The sequence below is a fragment of the Balaenoptera borealis genome (genome assembly GCF_965194805.1).
Source record: "Balaenoptera borealis genome assembly, chromosome: 3".
NCBI classification, from domain to species: domain Eukaryota; kingdom Metazoa; phylum Chordata; class Mammalia; order Artiodactyla; family Balaenopteridae; genus Balaenoptera; species Balaenoptera borealis.
Window position 1 is genome coordinate 169334568 of NC_138866.1, and position 27609 is coordinate 169362176.

At 33.5% G+C, this 27609-nt stretch overlaps 1 protein-coding gene across 1 annotated transcript in view; it reads left to right on the forward strand.

The window, feature by feature from the left end:
• MALRD1 (MAM and LDL receptor class A domain containing 1) overlaps nt 1–27609 on the forward strand; it is a 638500-nt gene that overhangs the window by 283413 nt on the left and 327478 nt on the right. Inside the window, exons 26-27 of the mRNA XM_082385765.1 lie at nt 19261–19508; nt 23048–23339. Of these exons, the coding sequence (XP_082241891.1) occupies nt 19261–19508; nt 23048–23339 (540 nt within the window). The remainder of the gene's footprint in view (nt 1–19260; nt 19509–23047; nt 23340–27609) is intronic.

Here is a 27609-nt window from a genome sequence, read left to right on the forward strand (position 1 = left end):
AGGGAACCCTCTTGCACTGTTGGTGGGAATGTAAATTGATACAGCCACTATGGAGAACAGTATGGAGGTTCCTTAAAAAACTAAAAATAGAATTACCATATGATCCAGCAATCCCACTACTGGGCATATACCCTGAGAAAACCATAATTCAAAAAGACACATGCACCCCAGTGTTCACTGCAGAACTATTTAGAATAGCCAGGTCATGGAAGCAACCTAAATGCCCATTGACAGACTAATGGATAAAGAAGTTGTGGAATATATATTCCATATATACAATGGAATATTACTCAGCCATAAAAAGGAATGAAATTGGGTCATTTGTTGAGACGTGGATGGATCTAGAGACTGTCATACAGAGTGAAGTAAGTCAGAAAGAGAAAAACAAATATCGTATATTAACACATATATGTGGAACCTATAAAAATGGTACAGATGAACCGGTTTGCAGGGCAGTATTTGAGACACAGATGTAGAGAACAAACGTATGGACACCAAGGGGGAAAAGCGGTGGGGAGGTGAGGGTGGTGGTGTGATGAATTGGGAGATTGGGACTGACATGTATACACTGATGTGTATAAAATGGATGACTAATAAGAACCTGCTCTATAAAAAAATAAATATGATAAAATTCAGAAAAAAAGAGTATTTGATGAAAAGAAAGGCTGCAGTAGACATTATACAGTTCTCATTTCATTCTTTACATACAAAAGATGATTTCGCCAAGACCCCTTGCTTTTGGAAAGGACATGAGGCTGCTTCTGACCAATGGTATCACCTTTGAGCCAAAGAATAAAAGAGAACGTGTATGATCAGAAAAAAAAAAAAAAAAAAAGAAAAAGAAAGAAAGAAAAGAAAGGGTCTGAGAAAATATTTGAAGAGATTATAGTTGAAAACTGCCCTAATATGGGAAAGGAAGTAGTCAAAGAACTCCAGGAAGCACACAGAATCCCATACAGGATAAATCCAAGGAGAAACATGCCAAAACACATATTAATCAAACTATCAAAAATTAAATAGAAAAAATATTAAAGGCAGCAAGGGAAAAGCAACAAATAACATACAAGGGAATCCCCATAAGGTTAACAGCTGATCTTTCAGCAGAAACTCTGCAAGACAGCAGGGTGTGGCAAGACATATTTAAATTTATGAGAGAGAAAAAGCTACAACCAACTTTACACAGCAAGGACCACATTCAGATTCGATGGAGAAATTAAAATCTTTAAGACAAGCAAAAGCTAAGAGAATTCAGCACCACCAAATCAGCTTTACAACAAATGCTAAAAGGAATTTCTCTAGGCAGGAAACACAAGAAGAGGAAAAGACCCACAATAACAAACCCAAAACAATTAAGAAAATAGTAATATGAACATACATATCGATAATTTCCTTAAATATAAATGGATTTAATGCTCCAACCAAAAGACATAGACTGGCTGAATGGATACAAAAACAAGACCCGTATATATGCTGTCTACAAGAGACCCACTTCAGACCTAGGCACACATGCAGACTGAAATTGAGAGGATGGAAAAAGATATTCCATGCAAAGGGAAATCAAAAGAAAGGTGGAATAGAAATTCTCATATCAGACAAAATAGACTTTAAAATAAAGACTATTACAAGAGATACAGGACACTACATAATGATCATGGGATCAATCCAAGAAGAAGATATAACAATTGTAAATATTTATGCACCCAACATAGGAGCACCTCAATACATAAGGCAAATGATAACAGCCATAAAAAAAGAAATTGACAGTAACACAATAATAAGAGGGGAATTTAACACTGCACTTTCACCAATGGACAGATTATCCAAAATGAAAATAAATAAGGAAACACAAGCTTTAAATGATACATTAAACAAGATGGACTTAATTGATATTTATAGGGCATTCCATCAAAAACAACAGAATACACTTTCTTCTCAAGTGCTCATGGAACATTCTCCAGGATAGATCACGTCTTGGGTCACAAATCAATACTTCGTAAGTTAAGAAAATTGAAATTGTATCAAGTATCTTTTCCGACCATAACGCTATGAGACTAGATATCAATTATAGGAAAAAATCTGAAAAAAATACAAACACATGGAGGCTAAACAATACACTACTAAATAACCAAGAGATCACTGACGAAATCAAAGAGGAAATCAAAAATACCTAGAAACAAATGACAATGAAATCACGACAACCCAAAATCTATGCGATGTCTATGCGAAATCTATGCGATCTATGCGAATCTAAGATGTCACAAAAAAAGAAAACTACAGGCCAATATCTCTGATGAACATAGATGCAAAAATCCTCAACAAAATACTAGCAAACAGAATCCAACAGCACATTAAAAGGATCATACACCATGATCAAGTGGGGTTTATCCCAGGAATGCAAGGATTATTCAGTATACTCAAATCAATCAGTGTGATACACCATATTAACAAATTGAAGGCTAAAAACCATATGATCATCTCAATAGATGCAGAAAAAGCTTTTGACAAATTCAACACCATTTATGATAAAAAGTCTCCAGAAAGTAGGCATAGAGGGAACTTACCTCAATATAATAAAGGCCGTATATGACAAACCCACAGCCAACATCATTCTCAGTGGTGAAAAACTGAAACCGTTTCCTCTAAGATCAGAAACAAGACACGATTGCCCATTCTCACCATTATTATTCAACATAGTTTTGGAAGTTTTAGCAACAGCAATCAGAGAAGAAAAAGAAATAAAAGGAATCCAAATCAGAAATGAAGAATAAAACTGTCACTGTTGACAGATGACATGATACTATACATAGAATCCTAAAGATGCTACCAGAAAACTACTAGAGCTAATCAATGGATTTTTAGAGTAGCAGGATACAAAATGAATGCACAGAAATCTCTTGCATTCCTATACACTAATGATGAAAAATGTCAAACAGAAATTAAGTAAATGCTCCCATTTACCATTGCAACAAAAAGAGTAAAATACCTAGGAATAAACCTACCTAAGGAGACAAAAGACCTATATGCAGAAAACTATAAGACACTGATGAAAGAAATTAAAAATGATACAAATAGATGGAGAGATATACTATGTTCATGGATTAGAAGATCAACGTTGTGAAAATGACTGTAGTACCCAAAGCAATACAGATTCAATGCAATCCCTATCAAACTACCAATGGCGTTTTTCACAGAATTAGAACAAAAACTTTCACAATTTGTATGGAAACACAAAAGACTCCAAATAGCCAAAGCCATCTTGAGAAAGAAAAACGGAGCTGGAGAAATCAGGCTCCCTGACTTCAGACTCTAGCACAAAGCTACAGTAATCAAGACAGTATGGTACTGGCACAAAAATAGAAATATAGATCAATGGAGCAGGATAGAAAGTCCAGAGATAAACCCATGCATATATGGTCACCTTACCTTTGATAAAGGAGGCAAGAATATAAAATGGAGAAAAGACAGCCTCTTCAATAAGTGGTACTGGGAAAACTGGACAGCTACATGTAAAAGAATGAAATTAGAACACTCCCTAACACCATACACAAAATAAACTCAAAATGGATTAAAGACCTAAATTTAAGTCCAGACACTATAAAACTCTTAGAGGAAACCATAGGCAGAACACTCTATGACATAAATCACAGCAAGATCCTTTTTGACCCATCTTCTAGAGAAATGGTAATAAAAACAAAAATAAACAAATGGGACCTAATGAAACTTAAAAGCTTTGGCACAGCAAAGGAAACCATAAACAAGACGAAAAGACAACCCTTAGAATGGGAGAAAATATTTGTAAACAAAGCAACTGACAAAGGATTAATCTCCAAAATATATCAGCAACTCATGCAGCTCAATATCAAAAAAACAAACAACCCAATCCAAAAATGGGCAGAAGACCTAAATAGACATTTCTCCACAGAAGAAATACAGATTGCTAACAAACACATGAAAAGATGCTCACCATCATTAATCATTAGAGAAATGCAAATCAAAACTACAATGAGGTATCACCTCACACCGGTCAGAGTGGCCATCATCAAAAAAATCTACAAACAATAAATGCTGGAGAGGGTGTGGAGACAAGGAAACCCTCTTGCTCTCTTGGTGGGAATGTAAATTGATACAGCCACTAAGGAGAACAGTATGGAGCTTCCTTAAAAAACTAAAGATAGCACTACCATATGACCCAGCAGTCCCACTACTGGGCATATACCCTTAGAAAACCGTAATACAAAAAGAGTCATGTACCACAATGTTTATTGAAGCAGTTTTTACAATAGCCAGGACATGAAATCAACCTAAGTGTCCATCGACAGATGAATGGATAAAGAAGATGTGACACATATATACAGTGGAATATTACTCAGCCATAAAAGGAAATGAAATTGAGTTATTTGTAGTGAGGTGGATGGACCTAGAGTCTGTCATACAGAGTGAAGTAAGTCAGAAAGAGAAAAACAAATACCATATGCTAACACATATATATGGAATCTAAAAAAAAAATGGTTCTGAAGAACTTAGCAGCAGGACAGGAATAAAGACACAGACGTGGAGAATGGACTTGAGGACATGGGGAGGGGGAAGCTGGGACAAAGTAAGAGAGTGTCATGGACATATATACACTACCTAATGTAAAATAATTAGCTACTGGGAAGCAGCCACATAGCACAGGGAGATCAGCTTGGTGCTTTGTGACCACCTAGAGGGGTGGGATAGGGAGGGGGGAGGGAGACACAAGAGGGAGGGTATATGGGGATATATGCATACATAAAGCTGATTCACTTTGTTATACAGTAGAAACTAACACACCACTGTAAAGCAATTATACTCCAATAAAGATGTTAAAAAAGAAAAGAATTGGGGAACATCAATATATAGTGGATATATATATATATATTGATTGATATTGATATATATATATCCATTAAGTGGATAATATCACATAGGGAAAGTAGATACAGTGGGAAAAGAAGGAATAGCATGGGAATAGAACCCCAACTAACACCGATATTTAAGACAAAGATGCTTACAAAGCAGACAGAAGGAGAGTGCCTGGAAGGAAAAGAAAAGAACAGACATTGGTGTCACAGAAGGTCAGGAAAGTTATAATTCTAAAAAGAAATATGTGACATTGTCAAGTGTGTAAACATCAAATAATATAAGTCCTGAGAAATTTCTATTATATTTAATAACAAGAAGGTAATTGGTATCATTTTGTCAGTGTTAGAATGTGAGGGCAATATAGGTTTGGGCCTTACTTTTCACATGTAATGGTGTTAAATCTCTTCCTCACCTGTAGTCACCCTGGCCCACACCTGTCTCAACCATTTACATTTTAAACTGAAAGGCGGGATTTGCCATTTTTTCATATTAAAATTCCATTATTTTGGTTTCTACCAATCACTGAGCTTATCCAGGCTAATGTAATCAATGTAAACAGTCTACCTGTATATTTACATACCCTCCATAACCTTCCTTCAGTTAAATATTTTTAAAAAATCAAATGTGTTTCCTCTACCTATATGAAGAGAAATAAAATTATATATCTACAGCTTTTGAATTACACTCGTCAATATAAAGATAACTACATTTTTTTTTAGTAACATGAACTAGTGTCCAGTTTCTTAAGAGTCAGTTTTCCCTCCATAATTTTATCAAAAGAAGACCTATTTATATTTCTGTTATCCCCAAATTATTGATTCCCTGAAGTGAGAGACAAAATAAGTGAAGAGGCTGCATTTGACTCATACAGGACTAGTGAGGACTGTCATTTGAATTTAAAATACAGGACTTGAATAAGGATGCAGTCAAGAACATGCTAGGAATTGGTGCAAGTTATAAGTGTAGGTTTTCTGGTTTGCTGAGTTGTCGCTGTTATGATTGTTTTGTGTTCTGTTGATTAAAGAGTCATAGGCCAGGAAGTGGGGTAAGAGATAGTTCCACCTTATTATAAAACATTACATTAATTACAATCTACTGTGTACTAGAAATTGCAATGTGAACAGTGCATGAACTCTAGGCATAGTTCTGAGAAGGGGCTTCCACAAATGAACAAATAATATTAAATGAGCCAAAGGAAAGCTACACACTCCATCTTTTGACAAAAACCAGCTCTGGAACATTATTTAAATGGGGACCAATAAAACACCAACAAAAATTAGGAGCATCAGAGGGATCTAATTATAAAATGTATTTATTACAATTACCCAGATAAATCAAATATATATGTCATGCGTATTCAACATGTTATAAGAAATTATGGGTTGTGTGAAATATGAGAAGAGGACCATAAGAGAGAAAAGATTAAGATGAAATTGGATAAGACAAGGAAGAATTATAAGTAAAGCAATTACAATCCTAAATGAAATTTTACGCTGGAATGACATTATGGAAAAGTGAATTGTTGCCAAGGAATACAAATTTGAAAATATGTCTCAGCACAAAGAAGAAATATTCAATAAAATGAAAAGACTGAGAGGAAATAAGGGATATGACAGGGGATGAGAATTAATACTATGTGTAATTGGTGATGATGACAGTGGATATATATAATATAGATAATACATATATATATAATATATATAGACAATAGATATATATAAATAATAGTTAATATATATAAGAAATATAACTTTCATAAAGTTAAAAATATTTAAGCTACTTAAAATTAAGCTAAATTAAAAATAAGAACTTAGTAAATCATGATATAAAAAGAGTATTGTTAGTGAACTCTAAAAAATGTAGCTAGTGATGTAAACAGACTGGAAACATGGACAAAGATTTATGATGCAATTAAAGAGTAGTCAATTAAACATTAATTTCTGAATCAAAATTATTGAGTGTTAAAAGGTGAAATCTAGAATGAAAATACAGTTTTGAAGCTTTCTGCTTAAAATGACATAACCAAATATATGAAGCAAAACAGTTAGCAGTACAACAAGAAAAAGATGAAAATCCAGTTGTTGAATCATATTTCAAAATCCTCTGTCGGCTTTTGCTGATAAGATAAGCAAAAGTAAAATAATAAAGGCATAGAATATTTGGAAAAATATGATAGAGTTATATATATGATATATATGTAATAAATAGGATATATATTTTATATGTATATATAAGTCATATATAATATATATTTTATTTATATATAATAAAATATGATAGTTATATACATATTAATATATATATGAAATTTTGGACCTTATAAATAAAAGCATTATTTCAACTGTATTTGGTATATTTACAGATTCATCACAATTTAGGAGACAGTCGATACATTCCATATAGAAAAGTTGTATAATCCATATTATTTGATCAAAATACAGTCAAAATATAAAACTAAATATTAATTTAAAAGTTTAAGCTAAAATGTTGAGTCAGTTAGATACATAATTTTATACTCTTAAATGAATATAGAACAAAAAGAGAAATAAAAATTTTTTGATTTACCACAATAAAAAGTATATTTAAAAGAAAACAATAAATATGAAAAGGTTAGATATCATAACATATTATATGCATGCATACTTTTACCCTGAGGGGTGTATATATATATATATGTGTGTGTGTGTGTGTGTGTGTGTGTGTGTGTGTGTGTGTGTGTGTGTATATATATGAATCAGTCTCTCTCTCTCTCTTTCTTTCTCTCTCTCCCCCCATGTGTGAGTGTATCATATAAGATTTTTATTATGGCAATAGATTACTAATGAAAGAATCAGAAAACTTATGACATTAGAATATCAAATAATGTTGAGGGACTTATGCATACATTCATGATAGAAAAAGCTGATACTGGGTTTATTCTTTGTCAAGAGCAATAGAATGGGACGTAATATATGAGGCAAATGTTTTCAGGCATTACACAACAGGCAGCATAGAACTGTGATCTTGAGAGACAGGAATACAAAAGGTGACCTCCATGATCACCCACTGACTGTCACATTTCTTATGATGAAAGTCTTCTTCCACAGAACAGAGATAGAACCCCAAAATAGTAACAGTGCCACTAAGCTGAGAGAGAAATAATTCCTGGCTGCTGAAGTGGCTGAATACCTGAGGAAAGAGAACTGAGCAAAACAACTGTTCTAGAAGATTTTATGGGGATTAACTTGGCTAAGAGTTAGACTGTACATGCACAGAGTGAGACCCCATGAGGAGAGATGACATGGTGCAGGACTGAGAGAGAGATCAATAGTTATTCTAGAGGGCATGTAATTTGGGAACACATTAAAATTCCAGCACAGCCAGAATTGAGATGGTACTAAACACTTCAAGCTTTAAAATGATACTACAGTAAAAACCCAATTTATTAATAAGCAACATAACCTAGGAATAAGTTGAAATTTTCAATAGGTCTAACCTAAAAATAATAAAACTAAGCCTGATTGTACTAAAAAGACCTCTCAGAAACTGTGAGAAAAAATATAACACACATTTAAAGAGCATGACATAACCCAAATTTGCTACAATGTATCATCTACAATTTCAGCATACAAGTAAAAAAAATTACACATATCAAGAAAGAGGAAATTTTGACCTATATTTGAGAAAAAAATTAATAGAAATTGATTCCAAGATGATGGAAAACTGAGATTTAGTAAACAGTGGATTTAAAGCAGGTATTACAAATGTGTTCCAGGACTTAATAAGAATATCACAATAATGAATAAGCAGATATAGAAGATCTCAGCAAGGAAATAAAAATGAAGATGAAGAGAGAGAGAGGAGGCGGAAGTGAGAGAGAGGAGGAGGAAATGAGAGAGAAGAAGAGGAGAAGGAGGATAAAAAGGAATAGGAGGAAGAACCAAAGGGAATTTCTAGAATTGAAAAGTGAAATACCTGAAATAAAAATTTACTGGATGACCTTAGAGACAGATTAGAGACAACAGGAGAAATATCACTGAACTTGAAGACAGATCTACTAAATGGAAGTTATCTGATTACTTAAGAAGAAAAAAAAATGAAAATAAATTGATCAGAGCCTTAGTGATCCACAGGGCAACATAAAACATTCTTATATACATGTAAATGAAGGAACATAAGGTGGGGGGAAGAACAGAAAAATATTTGAATAAATAATTATCAAAAAATTCCAAGTTTATGGAAAACATAAACTTAAATAAAATGATCAGGAAGATCAAGACAAAGAAAATGAAAATCACCACATGTTAGTACCTTCTATTTCAACTGATAAAAACCAAAATAAAAGAGAAAATCTTGAAAGACACCAGAAAAGTAAAAAACAACTTAAAAATGAAACAATGATATGCTTGATAGCTTATTTCTTGTCACAAGAAAAATGGAGGCCCAAAGATATTAGAAGAATATATTTAAAATGCTAAAATGGGGTTGGAGAGAGGACTTGTCAACAAAGAATTTTGTATCCAGTGAAAATATTTTCCCAAAACTAAGGCAAAATAAAACATTTTCAGATAAATGGAAAATAGGAGATGCCATCATACTTCAGCATACACTACAAAAAGTGCTAATGGATATTTTTCAGGCTGAAAGTAAATAACACCAGGTTGAAACTTGAATCTTCAGGAAAAAATAAAGAGAATAAGAGTTTATAATTATGTGAGTTAATATACAAGACTAAATTTTTCTCTTTTCTTTCATTAAATTCTTTAAAAGGCATGCTTTTAAAAGAAGACATACACAGTATTGAAGCTTTTATATCATATGTAGATATATATGACAAAATAGCACAATTAACAGGAGGTGAATGGAACTAAACTTTACCAAGTTTCTTAAATTTTGCATGAAGAGCAATATTAACTCTGGATTGTGATGGTTAAGTAGGCATATTACAATCATTAGACCAACTATTAAAATATAATGTAAAGAGATATAGCTGAAAACCCAATAAAGAATTAAAGTGGAATACTAAAAATATTCAAAAAAGGCAGAAAAGGAGGACGATAATAATTAAGAAATGGATGTATATAAAAATAATAAAAGAATGATCTAAATCTTGCAATAACATTAATTATATCAAATGTAACTAGCCTAAATACACCAATTAAAATGCCAAGATTTATGAATGGATTTTTAAAAAACATGATACAACAATTTGCTTGGTGTGTACTTTGATATCCTTTCACTTTTAACCTATCTCTGAATTTATATTTAAAATATTTCTCTTGAAAAAGCAAATAAAAGGCATTCATAGTTTCTAAATTAATATAAAAATAGACTTTTGGAAAAAGAACATAAGAAATGGTAGAGGGACATTTGATTATAATAAAGCAATCAATTTATCAAGAAGACGTTAACAATCAAAAATATGTATTTTTAACAAAACTTCAAAATACCTGAAATAAAATCTGACAGAACTAAAATAAAAATATAAAAATTCACAATTGTAGTCAGAAACTTGGTCACCTCTCTCATGAATTCACAGAATGCCTAGACAAAATATTCATAAGGATATAGGAAATCTGAATTGTACTAGCAACTACCTTTATCTAATTTAGCTATAGCTCACTCCTCAGTAAACGCATTCTTTTCCAAGTGTGAATGGAATGTTCACACCAAATGACCACATGCTAAGGCATAAAACAAGTATAAATAAATATCAAAGGATTAAATATTAACAGAGTATGCTATCTGGTCACACCATAATTGACATATCAATAATAATATATATCTATAAAATGTCCAAATTTTGGCAGAGAAATAACTCACTGAAAAATAATGAATGCATCCAAAGGAGAAATCACAAACATAAAGAGGAAAGTATTTCAAAATGAATGATAATTAAAATTCACAGATGAATAAAATATGGTTACAATTCCTGCTAAATCAGTGGTTAAAAGGAAATACATAGCAGTAAGTATTTATATTACAAAGGAGGAAGATCAAAAATCATTGATCTGAGTTTCCAAATTAAGAAGATTGAAAAAAAAAAAAAAATCAAACACAAAGTAATTATATGGAAGGAAAAAGTAAAGATTAGGGCACAAATTAAAAATAGTAAATATTTAAACAAAAGGAGAATATTAAAAAGGCCAAAATTGTTTATTTGAAAGATTAATAAATCCCTGAATAAACTGATTAAAATTAAAGACAGAAAACACAATTTACTAATGTCAGGAACAAAAGAGTAAAGATCACCACAAACTCTACTGACATTAAAAGCATAATAAGGAATAGCTATTATAAATAATAACTTCATTCCTAAAAAATTCAACAGCTTGGAAGAAATGAGCAAAAACTTTAAAAAGACAAAAGTGAAACAAATCTGAATAAGACTACATCTGTTACAGAAATTGAATTTATAATAAAACATTTTCCACATATCTATATTTAATCTCAGATGACTTCATGGGTGAAATCTATCAAACTTGTAAAAAATACCAACTTACCCAGGACTCTCAGAACATAAATTAGGAAAAGGGAACACTTCCCAACTCATTTTATGATACCAGTATAAGGCTGATGCCAAAGTCAGACTAGCAGCTATAAGAAAAGAAATTTAGAAATCAATTACCCTGATGAACACAGACGCAAAAATCTTTAATAATATATTTTACAAAGGGATATGTTTGACTTAATGTTCAAAAAATGAAATAATGAAAAAAATCCACACCTTAACAGAAGAAAGAAGAAAATTCATGTGGTCTTCTCATTTAAGTTCAGGAAAGGCATCAATAAAAATTCAATACTCTGTCGTGATAAAACTTTTTGTAAACAAGGAGCTTTTTGTAGAAGGGAGCTTCCTCAGACTGACAAAGGAGAGCTGTGAAGAACATATAGCTAATATCATACTTAAAGTGAAATATTGAATACTTTCACCCTAAGGCTGGGAATAGAGTGAAAATAATGTAAATATAAGTATAAATTAAAAACTAAATAACTAACTAATTAAATAAAGTGAAGGCAAAGCTCTTCTTTACATTAGAAAACCAACTTATGTGTAATGAACTGTTAGAAAATAATGGGTAGACCACATAATCTAGCAGTCCTACTTCTGAGTATATATCCAAAAGAATTGAAATAAAGATCTTGAAGAGATATCTGCACTCCCATGTTCATTGCGGCATTATTCGCAGTAGCCAAGATATAGACACAAGCTAAATATACACTGATGGATGAATGAATAAAGAAAACGTGGTATATACATATAGTGGAATATTATGCAGTCATAAAAAGAAGGAAGTTCTACCATATATGGTAACGTGAATGAACCTGGAATGTCCTCAGTGAAATAAGACAGTGACAAAAGGGCAAACCTTGCATGACTGCACTTATTTGAAGCATCTAGAGTCAAACTCATAGGAGCAGAGAGTAGAGTGGTAGTTGGCAGGATCTAGGGAGAGAGGGAAAATGGGGAGCTGTTATTCAGTGGGTACACAGTCTCAGTTACTCAGGATGAAAAGGTTCTAGAGATCTGCTGTACAGTGTAGTGCCTGTAGTTAACAACACTGTGTTATACATGTACAATTTTGTTAAGAGGGTGGATCTCACGTTAAGTGTTCTTACCACAAGAAAAAAAGGGAGGGAGGGAGGGAGGGAGGAAGGGAGGAAGGAAATCAGTGGAAGTTAAAACTAGTTGCTAAATATTTGACAAGGGAAGCATATTTTCATTGTCACCTGTATTTGAATACAAATTAATAATTATTTAAGGAAAAAGTGTTACTTTTCAGTAGAGAGGTGTGACTGATTCCACCTTAACCAGTTGTTCAAAGTGAACACCAAGGATATTAGGACAAATTAATATCATGCCTCCTGATACCATGTGTGAGAAGGATCCATGTTTACTTCGGTGGTAGTCCTGCTAAAATGCATGACCTGAATCTAATCATAAAGATTCCTCAAACACAAATTCAAATACTTGCTAAAATAACTGGCCTGCCCTCATGGATTATATCCAGGCAAAGGAAGAAAAAGATTCATGTCAACTTAATATAATGTATGATCTATCTTGGATTGGATTCTGAACCAAGGGAAAAGATAACTATAAAGGAATTAGGTAGGATAATTGACAAATTTAAATATGAACTGTGGATTAGATATTAATGTCCCATTTTCTGGTTCTACGATTTTACTGTCATTATGTAAGGAAACATCTTTGTTTATAGGAAAGAAACATGAAACAAGTGTTGATAAAATGACTATCTCTAATTTACTTTCAAATCCTTCTGAAAATGCATATATAGAGATGTATATCCATATGTAGGTAGAACAAATGGGGAAATAGAAATATTTGTGAATTTAGTTAAAGAATAGATGGAAAATACTTATACTATTCTTGCAACTTTTCTATGAGCTTGAAATTATTTCAAAATAAAATGTTACAAAGAATAACGTCATATTAAGAAAATCAAGAGAAATACTAACGTAGAAACAAAACCAATTCAAATGATAAATACAAGAGTATGTTATTTTTAAAAATAGACAAAACTCCAATTTTTTAATTTTAAAAAAGGAGGAAAAACACAAATGCAGGTTTGCTAAAGGGGAATTAATAAATATATGGAGACCAATAACTGCACTAGTTTGGAGATGTCAATGAAATGGTTAATTTTTTAGGAGAAAAATGACCAAAATCAAACTAATGAAGGAGAAAACCTGAATAGACCATTAACTATCAAATAAAGTTATCAACAAACGTCCTACAATTTTGTCTCCTGGGATAGATACTGCTGAGTTCTATCAAATTTTAATGAAACCAATTTAAATGATAAATACAAGAGTATGTTATTTTTAAAAATAGACAAAACTCCAATTTTTTAATTTTAAAAAAGGAGGAAAAACACAAATGCAGGTTTGCTAAAGGGGAATTAATAAATATATGGAGACCAATAACTGCACTAGTTTGGAGATGTCAATGAAATGGTTAATTTTTTAGGAGAAAAATGACCAAAATCAAACTAATGAAGGAGAAAACCTGAATAGACCATTAACTATCAAATAAAGTTATCAACAAACGTCCTCCAGTTTTGTCTCCTGGGATAGATACTGCTGAGTTCTATCAAATTTTAATGAACTGATAATGTCCAAATAAACTATTCCAACCATATGAAATGATAGAATTTATTTTATGAAGCTAATGTTTCACTGACAGTGAAGCCTCCAGAAATCAGAAAAGTATGAAAACTATAGTTAAAATTCCCTGTGAATATAAATGTGCAAAACTTAAAATATGAGCAAACTAAATTCAGTAATGTAATAATTATATCATCTGCTTTGAGATGAGGATCTTGCAACATCTTAAGGATATTTTAAAGTAACAACTGTTCATGTAACAAATAAGTCACTGAAACATGTCACAATAAACTGATAGGTTCTGAAAATATTCACTTAAATTTAACAACCATTTATTATACATAGAATGGTATTACTTTAACATATTTAAAATGATATATCAAATTAAAGAAGGAAGCAATAGAAGTATTCCCATTAAAATCAAGATCATGTCAAGAACTACTTGACACTATATTACTATTTGTATTCTTTTTGTGGTCGTGGTTGATATGTAAGACATAAAATGAAACAAAGGAATACCAAATTATATTTATTTTCTTTTTTATTGAATTATAATTGACGTATAACATTATATTAGTTTCAAGTGTACAACATAAGGATTCAATATGAGTATATACTGTAAAATGATTACCACAGTAAGTCTAGTTAACATCCATCCTCATACATAGTTACGAATTTTTTGTGTCATGAGAACTTCTAAGATCTTCTCTCTTTGCAATTTATAATTATTTTCTAATGATATGATTATATACCTTAAAAGCCCAAGAGATTTACTTTAAAAAATGTAAACATTCCAGTACTGGGTTGTATAGTGTACCCCCTAAATTGCAACTAGAACCTGTGAATGTGACCTTATTTGGTAACAGGGTCTGTGCAGATGTAATGAATTAAAGTGAGGTCCTATTGGATTAGGTGGGTTCAGACCCAATGATTTGTGTCCTTATAAGAAGAAATATGAACAGAGTCACCCAGAGGGAAAACGATGTGATAACACACAGGGCAAATGCCATGTGGCTGGAGTGGTGTGGACAAGCCAAGGAATGCTCAGATTGCCAGTAACCACCAGTAGCTAGAAAGAGGTAAGGAAGGAGTCTCCCCTAGAGCCGGTAGGATGAACATGGTACTGCTGACACCTTGATTTCAGATCTTTAGCCTGAACAACTGAGAGAGAATAAATTTCTGTTGCTTAAAGCCACCCCGTTTGTTGTACTTTGTTGCAGCAGCCCTAAGAAATGAATACAATTCCCAAAGTCACATAGCTAGAAAAGTGCCCCACTCAGAACTGATGGAAATGAACTTCTCTAATTATGCTTTTTGCTCGTTTGTTTTTAATTAGGATTTGTGAACTTGCTCTGTGCATTATCATAGTGTAGTAATCTAAAGATGTTCATAGTTCTAATAAACAAGTAAGTAAAAAGGTTCCTTAGTCAAATAAATTGGGAATATACTTGTTGTATAAAGAAATAGTTTCTATATTGTTGGAATTCATGGAGCCTTTAATATGCTAGTGTATTTTTAAATCTCTCAGAGAGAGATATAATTTATAGGATTTATCATATTCTATTCTCTTAGCAAGTTTGAAGAACATTCTTCCTTTGCACAACAAACTGGCATCCATAGAACGTTCATATTCATATGAACAGAGTTAAAAGAAGTGATGAATGACATCATGCCACCTCAAGAAGAATCAAGCCAAACTGGATGACTGCCATCTTCATGTAGCTACCTACCCTAGGGGAGGAGGTCTTTTAGAGCATTTCTTTATAGACATATGCATTTTCTTATCCTTCATTATTTGTAGATTTATTTTATTGCAGCTGCCATCCCCAACTGCTGCATACCACATTATAAAGGGGAGTCCTGGTACAGGGGCTGTGCCATATCATTCTTCAACTAATAGTTCTGCTACTTACAGGGTAATACTAAGCAAAGTACTTTAACTCTGAACTCCAGCTATCTCTTAAACCAAAGTAAGAACAGTAACAATTATGTAGAGATGTGGGAATTGAGTGAAATAAAACATATGAAGAGACTACTCAGGCCCTGGTATACGTTATGCTCAATACACAGAAGCCCTGTTTCCAGGCAGTTTCCCATTTTCTTAAATGTGCTTTATTTATAGAATATGCTCAATAAATACTAATTCAAAAGGATACATGCACCCCAATGTTCATAGCAGCATTATTTACAGTTGCCAAGATATGGAAGCAACCTAAGTGTCCATCAACAGATGAATGGATAAAGAAGATGTGGTACATATATATATACACACACACACACGCACACACACGCACACACACACACACAATGGAATACTACTCAGCCATAAAAAAGAATGAAATTTTGCCATTTTCAGTAACATGGATGGACTTGGAGGGCATTATGCTAAATGAAATAAGTCAGACAGAGAAAGACATGCTGCATGATATCACTTACATGTGGAATCTAAAAAATACAACAAGCTAGTGAATAAAACAAAAAAGAAGCAGGCTCACAGATACTGAGAACCAACTAGTTGTTACCGTGGGGAGAGGGAAGGGGGGAGGGGCAATGTAGGGGTAGGGGAGTCAGAGGTACAAGCTATTAGGTGTAAAATAAGCTACAAGGATATATTATACAACACGGAATACAGCCAATATTTTATAATAACTATAAATGGAGTATAACTTAAAAATTGTGAATCACTACATTGTACACCTGTAACATACACTCTTTTACAGAAACTATCAATTTAAAAAATAAATTAAAATTTTATATGAAATGAATAGAATGATATATTTTAAAAATTTGATGGTAGGATCTTAAAAGGCATTAGGTTGTGTTCTTTCAAAATTATGTCTGTTTTAAATGAAACATTTTTATACTTATAAAGATTGATCGATGGAAAAATTGTAGCATTTGGAAAGGGAGAAACTGGTTTGACTAATGGTACAGCTGTAGACAAAGGGATCATTTTCTTCCTGATGGCACACCTGTCTGGCACTGGCATTAATTGCTCCATGAAATGCCAGGAATTGGCATCTGCACAGAAGGCTATTTGCTACTTGTCTCACATGGCACCTGTGGGAAATAGTAGAAAATGAAATTATAAGTTGCTCCCTCTTACCACAGTGGTGTGAAATTCAAACAGCTTAGGCCTGCTTGCTGTGTTTTCCTCCACTGATATTTTAGAATTAAACTTTCCAAGGAAATATATGTTCAGAACTATAGTAAATATCAAAAGCAGAAATATGATTTACACTATAGAGATTCATGTAGCAGTATTTGTATGATTTTTTTTTAAACAAATCTGTTTTTCAGCAACACACATCATTTCCTTATACAAATGGCCTTTCTAGATGCTGGTCTATATGTAAATCTGGTCCTCATGGGCTGCTAAATTTTCCAACATAGGGGCAACTGAATTAGTTACTTCATTTTATATTCTTAACCAAGATAAGAGTTCAGGTTATAAACAAGATGGTGAGTTGGGGTTCATCATTATTTTAGTGAGATTTACTTCCCAGTCCTTTGAGAGGATACTTAGGAGAACTTTAGTATTCTGAACTAAAAGAGGCTGTAGGAATTACAGTCTATTTTAGAACAGAGTAAGTTTTCAAAATAAGTTTCAAATGTAATTTAAAAACTGAATTAACAGTTGAATAGAAAATAGGACCCAACTACATGTTGTCTACAAGAAACCCACTTTGAATATAAAGATATTTATAGGTTAAAGGTAAACGTATGCAGAAATATATACCATGCTTACACGAATCGAAAGAAAGCAGGAATAGCTATTTTAATTTCAGACAGAACAGACTTCAAAGCAAGGAACATTATCAGGGATAAATACGGGCATTACACACCAGTAAAGGGGTCACTTTTCTAAGAAGGCATGACAATCCCTAACATGTGTGTACCTAACAACAGAATGTCAACCTGTGTGACATAAAAAACTTCTAGAACTGCCAAGAGAAGAGATAAATCCACTATCATAGTTGGAGATTTTCACACCCTTCTGTCAGAAATGGATAGATCCAGCAGGCAGAAAATCAATAAGGACATAGTTGGACTTAGAATTCTTACTATCCTGGAAATGGAAGAAAAACTTAAGCAATGTTAATAATAAAATATTTTTAAAAGAGATAGTTGGTATTTAATGTGACTCAACATATTTAATTTCTGCAACTTATAATAAATTAAATCATTACAGTTTTAACCTTTTCTGTTTCACAATTTTCTTATCTCTAAAATAAGTCTATGTTTAAAAAAATAATTACCATGATTAATAACTTTTGCTTTAGGAAGGATTTCCCAGCTAAACTGTGTTGCAGAATAATAAACTTCCTAAATTCCCTACCAAGATCTGAGAAGTAAAGATGAGAAGAGAAAAGAAATAAATTACATTGGCCAAATAGGTGTTTGCAGGAGGAAATGTGTGTAATGCTGGAATATTTTCTCATGGATTTTGACACAGGGACCAGACTATTGAAGAAATAAACTTAAATGAGCCATGGAAATACCTGTGTGTAACAAACTAAACTTTCTATTTTAATGTTGCTGTCAGGATAATATTGTAAGGTTTCTAACATTACATGATGTGGCAGGATTACTGCAATATTTTCAATTTTTTAATTGAACTATTGTTGATTTACAATGTTGTGTTAATTACTGCTGTACAGCGAAGTGATTCCATTATACATATATATACATTCTTTTTTATATTCTTTTCCATTATAGTTTATCACAGGATATTGAATATAGTTCTCTGTGCTATAGAGTAGGACCTTGTTGTTTATCCATTCTATATATAAAAGCTACATAAGATTACTGTATTTTTTTCTTTTTTAAAAGTTCATTTATTTATTCAGCAAATTGAGCAATTATTTGCCAGGCACTGGGAATATAACAACAAAACTGAGCAAATTCTCTCCTTTATAACACATGCATGCTGATGAGTGAGGAGTGGGGGAAGACAAAAAATAAGTAGGTAAAACATATAATGTGTTAGAAAAGTGCCCAAAATGAAAATAAACAAGTGAAGCAGGACAGAGTTGAGGATAGGAGATTTTACGTACACTGATAAATAAGGACCCACTGAGAAGATGATGCTCAAATACAGATCTGATAGAAGTGAGTGGACAGGCCATTTGGGAAAGAATCCAGGCAGAGAGAGTAGCAAGTTCAAAGATCCTGAAACATGAGTGTGTTTAATAAGATTACTTTGTGATTGCATGTTTTATCTACTAACTTCCTTTTTCTCTCCACCATAAATTGGGAAATGTTCTCCAGGTACCTCCAGTGGGTGCTGTGATTTTGAGTTTGATCTTTGCTCCTGGGAGCAGGAGCAGGATGACGACTTTGACTGGAATCTGAAGACTAGCAGCATCCCTGCCTCGGGCACAGAGCCAGCTGCTGATCACACCTGGCGAAATTCATCTGGTCATTACATCTTCATAAAGAGCTTGTTCCCTCAGCAGCCCATGAGAGCAGCCAGAATTTCAAGCCCAGTCATAAGCAGAAGAAGCAAAAACTGCAAGGTATGCGAAGAAACCCAGAAATATTATGAACAACTTCTGATGGAGTTAAGTACAGAAAATGAAACGGCCGGCACCAGACCAACAAATGAGTTTGAATGTATTCAACTTGGAATATGTGAGGGAGGGAGAAAGTGAAGTAAGGGTGAAAGGGAAGGACCATTAGAGCTGTTGGAAGAATTTATCCTGTGGATAAGTTCCATAGATAAGGAATTTTGGAAACCATTGGAAAATGTCGTGGTTATTATCCATAACCATGGGTAGAACAAAAGAAGTAAAATATCAGTTGTGTCCACTCAGGGAACTTGGTACTTATTGGAATTATGGGAATTTCACCATAAGAAAGAGAATTAAACAATGAGAAATAGTATAAAGTTAAATATTTCCAAGAACTAATACGAGTCATAGTTGGCACCATGATAAAATGTTTGAAGACGTCTTCATGGAAAAGGAAAGACTGAAATTGACCCTTTAAAAAGTAGAATTTCTAGGGGCAGGAAGAAAAAATGGTTTGGCCATTATGCTGTGGAAATTTGAAGAAAACATTTATAGAGTGTTAAAAGTATAAATATAGATCTTCATATGATGGCTATGCATTTGCAAGGACCTTCACTTTATTTATTGTTTGCATGATTGTCTATTTTTATTCCCCAAAGGATTTGAGTCAGCTAGGCTAGGGGCTAAATTATCTTTACATATAAATTAAGCACTCAGAGATGATTTCACAGAATCTTGCTTATAAGAGATTAATGCATGAATAAATTTGCCATTTATTTATATTTACGGCAAGAAATGCAATCTCCGTAAGCTCTGAACACGTGTATTCTGACTGGTATATTCCCCAATGTCTGAACACTGAAAGGAAAACAAATTATATTCAGAAAGTTGCTAGCCGATCAAAGAATCAGGCTGGGAGACAATAACATGATTTAAATCTTTATTATCTTCAAATTGTAATATTCTTGTGTATCTGTCTCCACAATAGAGAGCCCTAACCCCAGAAGGGGACATATTAAATCTTTGCTCAAAGGCTCCCCAGCTGTACCTGTACTTATTACAGATGTTTGTTCCTCTGTTTTATACTGACCATCCTTTACATCCTACCATTTTCCCAGTCTTAATACATGTTAAACCTTCAGTTTGTCTTAGGAGCTTTTCTGTGTCATCTTAAATTGATTTCATAGTTTAATTCTCAGGGAGTAATCACATCTCTCTTCTCTCTTCAGGCAAATTTCATAGATTTTCTGCAAAAAGTGACACGCTCAGAGTTTTAAAGATGTAACTCAGTCAGCAGTCCAGAATGGATGTAATGAATCATACACAATTATATTAAACTTTATTTAATTAGTGTGGCAAACGTTGAGTTTTAGAAAAGCAAATAAGTCAAACTGAAATTGTATATATTTCATGTTTAATTTTTAATTAGCTTTCTAAGACTAGAACTAATTTGCAAATTTCAGAATATCTATGGGTATATAGATTTATAGATAGAGACTCAACATATATAAAATCTGGTATGCTGGGGTTTATTTTCAAGAAAGTATTGAGTAATTTGAAAGACATCGAAAACAGACTCCTTAGCTTTTCTTTTTAGACTTCCTCTAAGAATGTTCAAAAGATTTTTTTTTTCATACTGTAGTTACTAAGGATCTCATTCATCTCTATTTTCCCCTGGTCCCAGCACTATAGTTCCCACTGTTTTAAACACCTGTGTGAGAATAATGAAGTATGTCTAGGAGAAATGTCAAAATATTAATGATGAATGGTTCACTTTATGAATATTTATGATATAGATTGAATACAAAGAAGTAAGGAAAGGTCATGCTGGGAATGATTGGGTCCCTCATATATAAACATTTGTTTATCAGGTAAGCAGAGTGACCTTCCATATTTTCATGAAAATCCTTTCTGTCACTTGACCTTGTGGAAAACTTCAGGCAGAAAAAATCAAATTGGAGATTTTTCTTCCTTTTGAGGGATGGGTGGAAGGCAGGAAGGGATGCAGACATAGATTGATGATGATTGAAGTTCCAGTGAAAATGCCTCCTTAGAAGAATTTAATACTTAAGAGATTTTTATTCACTCATGTTGCCCTGTGATTAGGTTACATTGTCATCAAGTGTTCTCTGTAGAAATGGAGTATTTAGATGCTTGTTTGCATGTTGACCCAATGGCATCATTCAGAAAATGACCTCAAGAAGATGAGGAAGTATTTACTGTGACATAAAACATATGCCTTATACTTTCTGTGCAAATAAGAAGACAAAACAAGGGAGAATACTGGGACGACCACACCTATGACTGCAAGGGCTCCAGACAGACACGTGCTATGCCTGTTGGGTAGTTTCCTCTCTTGCCTATTGACGCTGCTCAAGAGACTTTCCTCAGACTCTTTTTGTTTCTCACTTTGTGACACTCAGGTTTGACCAGTCCTCCCCAAACCAGCCAAAGTGGTCATAGAGCTCATGTTTTCCAACAGTAATGGATTAATCAATAGAAGAAACATTTTTGGATCATAGAATAATACCTGAAATTCAGGTATTATTCATCAGCTAGGAAATTTGCATAGAGTTACATGGCTTAGCTCTTCTTGGTGCTCTTTGAAGTATGCATTGCATATATTGTCTAATCACATTCTTTACCCTTTAAACACATTCATTTTTCTTCTCTAGAATATAATATCCATGAGTGCTAGTGTTTCCAAAATGTGATTTTCCTGTGTGAAGATCACCCACCATTACTCTTTTCCCTCATTCATAAAAAAGACAAGACAAAAGCTTAAAAACACTCTCAGTCCCTATTGTTCCTAACTCATATTCTTCTTCCTCCTAGAATTTCCCCTGACTTTCTCCGTCTGTGTAACAATCACTAAAAATCTGATAAACTCCTTCTTTGAAACATTGAAATGTTAATCCCTGGAAATACTTACATTAATTTTTACTTGGGGGTACAACTCTCAAGTCTGCTCTTCTAAAGCATTTGAAGTAAAATTTAGAAATTGCTATTCTGGTGGTTTTGCTATGTATAGTACAGCCCTGAGGATCTTGTAGAACTAAAGATGTGTTTCAAGTGCAAGGACGTGGTGGAATAAGCAATAAAGTACTCTTCTATTTTGAAGAAAATGACTTAAGTTTCATGAGATTAGAAATGATTTTCTTTAGTACCTGATATTTCTTAATCATGAAAAGTCTTTCTATATAATACATCACTTTTTAATGATATTTTTATTCCTTTGACAGTGGATCTTAAGAGTTTTTGGAGGAATCCTACTTTTATAAGTCACAGAAAGGAAGTGAACTCTGCTCATTTTTCAACTGAGTTTCTATTTGATCCTTATTGTACTATTTTGCATGTTTTGCAACATATGATTTAAGGCTGACCTAATTTCATTCATTGGTAGAGTACTCACAGAGCAATAGAACATACAGATCTAATTTTCCTTCAGGAATCTGTTAAGAAAGGAGAGGACAATATGATATAATTGAAAATAAGGTGAAATTAATTATACTAATTATATATAATATACTGATTCTTGGTTACAGATAATTTTTCATTATCACATGTATGGACATGGCATTGGAGCGCTCACTTTGATCCAGGTATCAGTCTCAAACCAAACGAAGGTCCTACTTAACCTCACTGTAGAACAAGGCAATTTCTGGAAGCGGGAAGAACTATCCCTGTCTGGTGATGAGGACTTCCAACTCAAATTTGAAGGCAGAGTTGGGAAAGGCCACCATGGAGATATTGCACTGGATGACATTGTGCTTACAAAGAACTGTCTATCATTCCATCACTCCATGAAAGAGGAACTCAACATGCCTCTTCCAGCAGGTACATTTTAATTTGTTTGTGTGGTGCTTTTACAGAGTGGTAGGTGGGAAGGAAGGAAATGGAAAAGAAGTGACATAAACACCTAGTAAATTATTGTTTTCATAAAGAAAAATCTTTTTGAATCTAAAATGTTATCTTTCAAGCCTTTACTCATGAACTTGCCTTCCAACATTTCTCCAAGCTTTGGTATATTTACCAGTTCCCCACTTCCTAGTTTAGTCAATTTCTTCTTAGATCAATAAACTAAGACTCCTTTGTTTTCAGTCTGATTCAGAATTCAGTCCTTAGTAAATATCAATTCACTCTTAATACAATATAAGAACATCAAGAACAGACTTACTCAACTTTAATTAGATGTTACTGTGGTTACGTTATTTACTGTATTCTTTTTAGACCAATACTTTATTCATTTGAATGTTGAGTTTATATATTTAAATAGTTTAGATGATTGAATATGGCCATCCATTCACCTAAAAATTTAGGGGTAATTTGTCTAAATAATTAGATTATTGGTAGATGTCCAATATAATACATACAGTGACAATATTGTAAGAAGTGGGAATAGCAAGTAGCATTAATTCATATAAAATATTAGAGGATGAGATGAAAATGCAGTATATAGTGTTAAAAAGACAAAAGAACAAATTTTGGAACTTCCCTGGCGGTCCAGTGGTTAAGACTCTGCACTCTCAATGTAGGGGCCATGGGTTTGATCCCTGGCCTGGGAACTAAGTTCCCACATGCTGCATGGTGTGGCAAAAAAAACAAAAACAAAAAACCAAATTTTATCAGTTGATAATATGACATATATTAATATTTAAACCATGAGTTTGGAGTAGAAAGTAAAAGTGCCATTCATTTTGTATATGAATTATATCTTGTAATTAACAAAAACAAAAGTGCTTTAAGAAGAATGAACTAGTTTGTTTGTACTGACTTTTAACATGGTGGGTGGAATGGGGAACACTGCCATTTCTGCCATAACTTCCTCATACATTTTAAAGGGAGTGTTTTAATTTGGTTAAGAGTAGGTTTCCAGATAAATATTTTCCCATTGACACATAGTTAAGCCAGGCTCCTTGCCTGATGTTTCCAGCACTATATGGAATAGTACAGAGGAAAAGAAACATTTCAAGGCTGTGTTGAGGGATAAGTATACTTATGTGAATTTAATGTAAAAGCATTTCAGATACCTCAGACTAATCTACTTTCTTTTTCTTTTTTAACATCCTTATTGGAGCATAATTGCTGTACAATATTGTGTTAGTTTCTGCTGTATAACAAAGTGAATCAGTTATATGCAAACGTATATCCCCATATCCCCTCCCTCTTGAGTCTCCCTCCCACCCTCCTTATCCCACCCCTCCAGGTGGTCACAAAGCACCGAGCTGATCTCCCTGTGCTATGCAGCTACTTCCCACTAGTTATCTATTTCACATTTGGTAATGTATATAGGTCAGTGTTGCTCTCTCACTTCGTACCAGCTTACCTTCCCCCACCCCGTGTCCTCAAGTCCAGTCTCTATATCTCTGTCTTTATTCCGGTACTGCCCCTGGGTTCATCAGAACCATTTTTTTTAGACCCCATATATATGTGTTAGCGTACAGTATTTGTTTTTCTCTTTCTGAGTTACTTCACTCTGTATGACAAACTCTAGGTCCATTCACCTCGCTACAAATAACTCAATTTCATTTCTTTTTATGGCTGAGTAATATTCCATTGTATATATGTGCCACATCTTCTTTATCCATTCATCTGTCGATGGACACTTAGGTTGCTTCCATGTCTTGGCTATTGTAAATAGAGCTGCAATGAACATTGTGGTACATGACTCTTTTTGAATTATGGTTTTCTCAGGGTATATGCCCAGTAATGGGAAGGCTGGGTCATATGGTAGCTCTATTTTTAGTTTTTTAAGGAACTTCCATACTGTTCTCCGTAGTGGCTATATCAATTTACGTTCCCACCCACAGTGCAAGAGGGTTCCCTTTTCTCCACACCCTCTCCAGCCTTTATTGTTTGTAGATATTTTGATGATGGCCATTCTGACTGGTGTGAGGTAATACCTCGTTGTAGTTTTGATTTGCATTTCTCTAATGATTAGTGATGTTGAGCATCTTTTCATGTGTTTGTTAGCAATCTGTATATCTTCTTTGGAGAAATGTGTATTTAGGTCTTCTGCCCATTTTTGGATTGGGTTGTTTATTTTTTTGATATTGAGCTGCATGAGCTGCTTGTATATTTTGGAGATTAATCCTTTGTCAGTTGCTTCATTTGCCAATATTTTCTCCCATTCTGAGGGCTGTCTTTTCATCTTGTTTATGGTTTCCTTTACCGTGCAAAAGATTTTAAGTTTTCATTAGGCCCCATTTGTTTATTTTTGTTTTTATTTCCATTTCTCTAGGAGGTGAGTCAAAAAGGATCTTGCTGTGAATTATGTCATAGAGTGTTCTGCCTATGGTTTCCTCTAAGAGTTTTATAGTGTCTGGCCTTACATTTAGGTCTTAAGTCCATTTTGAGTTTATTTTTGTGTACGGTGTTAGGAAGTGTTCTAATTTCATTCTTTTACATGTAGCTGTCCAGTTTTCCCAGTACCACTTATTGAAGAGGCTATCTTTTCTCCATTGTATATTCTTGCCTCCTTTATCAAAGATAAGGTGACCATATGTGCGTGGGTTTATCTCTGGGCTTTCTATCCTGTTCCATTGATCTATATTTCTGTTTTTGTGCCAGTACCATACTGTCTTGATTACTGTAGCTTTGTAGTAGAGCTTGAAGTCAGGGAGCCTGATTCCTCCAGCTCTGTTTTTCTTTTTCAAGATTGCTTTGGCTCTTCGGGGTTTTTTGTGTTTCCATACAAATTGTTATAGATTTTGTTCTAGTTCTGTGAAAAATGCCATTGGTAGTTTGATAGGGATTGCACTGAATCTGTGGATTGCTTTGGATAGTATAGTCATTTTCACAATGTTGATTCTTCCAATGCAAGAACATGGTATACCTCTCCATCTGTTTGTATCGTCTTTAATTTCTTTCATCAATGTCGTATAGTTTTCTGCATACAGGTCTTTTGTCTCCTTAGGTAGGTTTATTCCTAGGTGTTTTACTCTTTTTGTTGCAATGGTAAATGGGAGCATTTACTTAATTTCTCTTTCAGATTTTTCATCATTAGTGTATAGGAATGCAAGAGATTTCTGCACATTAATATTATATCCTGCTACTCTACCAAATTCATTGATTAGCTCTAGTAGTTTTCTGGTAGCATCTTTAGGATTCTCTATGTATAGTATCATATCATCTGCAGACAGTGACAGTTTTACTTTTTCTTTTCTGATTTGGATTCCTTTTATTTCTTTTTCTTCTCTGATTGCTGTGGCTAAAACTTCCAAAACTATGTTGAATAATAGTGGTGAGAGTGGACAACCTTGTCTTGTTTCTGATCTTAGAGGAAATGGCTTCAGTTTTTCACCGTTGAGAACGATGTTGGCTGTGAGTTTCTCATACATGGCCTTTATTATGTTGAGGTAAGTTCCCTCTATGCCTACTTTCTAGAGACTTTTTATCATAAATGGGTGTTGAACTTTGTTGAAAGCTTTTTCTGCATCTATTGAGATTTTCATATGGTTTTTAACCTTCTATTTGTTAATATAGTATATCACATTGATTGATTTGAGTATATTGAAGAATCTTTGCATTCCTGGGATAAACTCACTTGATCATGGTGTATGATCCTTTTAATGTGCTGTTGGATTCTGTTTGCTAGTATTTTGTTGAGGATTTTTGCATCTATGTTCATCAGAGATATTGGCCTGTAGTTTTCTTTTATTGTGACATCTTAGTCTGGTTTTGGTATCAGGGTGATGGTGGCCTCATAGGATGAGTTTGGGTGTGTTCTTCCCTTTGCTATATTTTGGACGAGTTTGAGAAGGAGAGGTGTTAGCTCTTCTCTAAATGTCTGATAGAATTCGTCTGTGAAGCCATCTGGTCCTGGGCTTTTGTTTGTTGGAAGATTTTTAATCACAGTTTCAATTTCAGTGCTTTTGATTGGTCTGTTCATATTTTCTGTTTCTTCCTGGTTCAGTCTCAGAAGGTTGTGCATTTCTAAGGATTTGTCCATTTCTTCCAGGTTGTCCATTTTATTGGCATATAGTTGATTGTAGTAATCTCTCATGATCCTTTGTATTTCTGCAGTGTCAGTTGTTACTTCTCCTTTTTCATTTCTAATTCTGTTGATTTGAGTCCTCTCCCTCTTTTTCTTGAAGAGTCTGGCTAA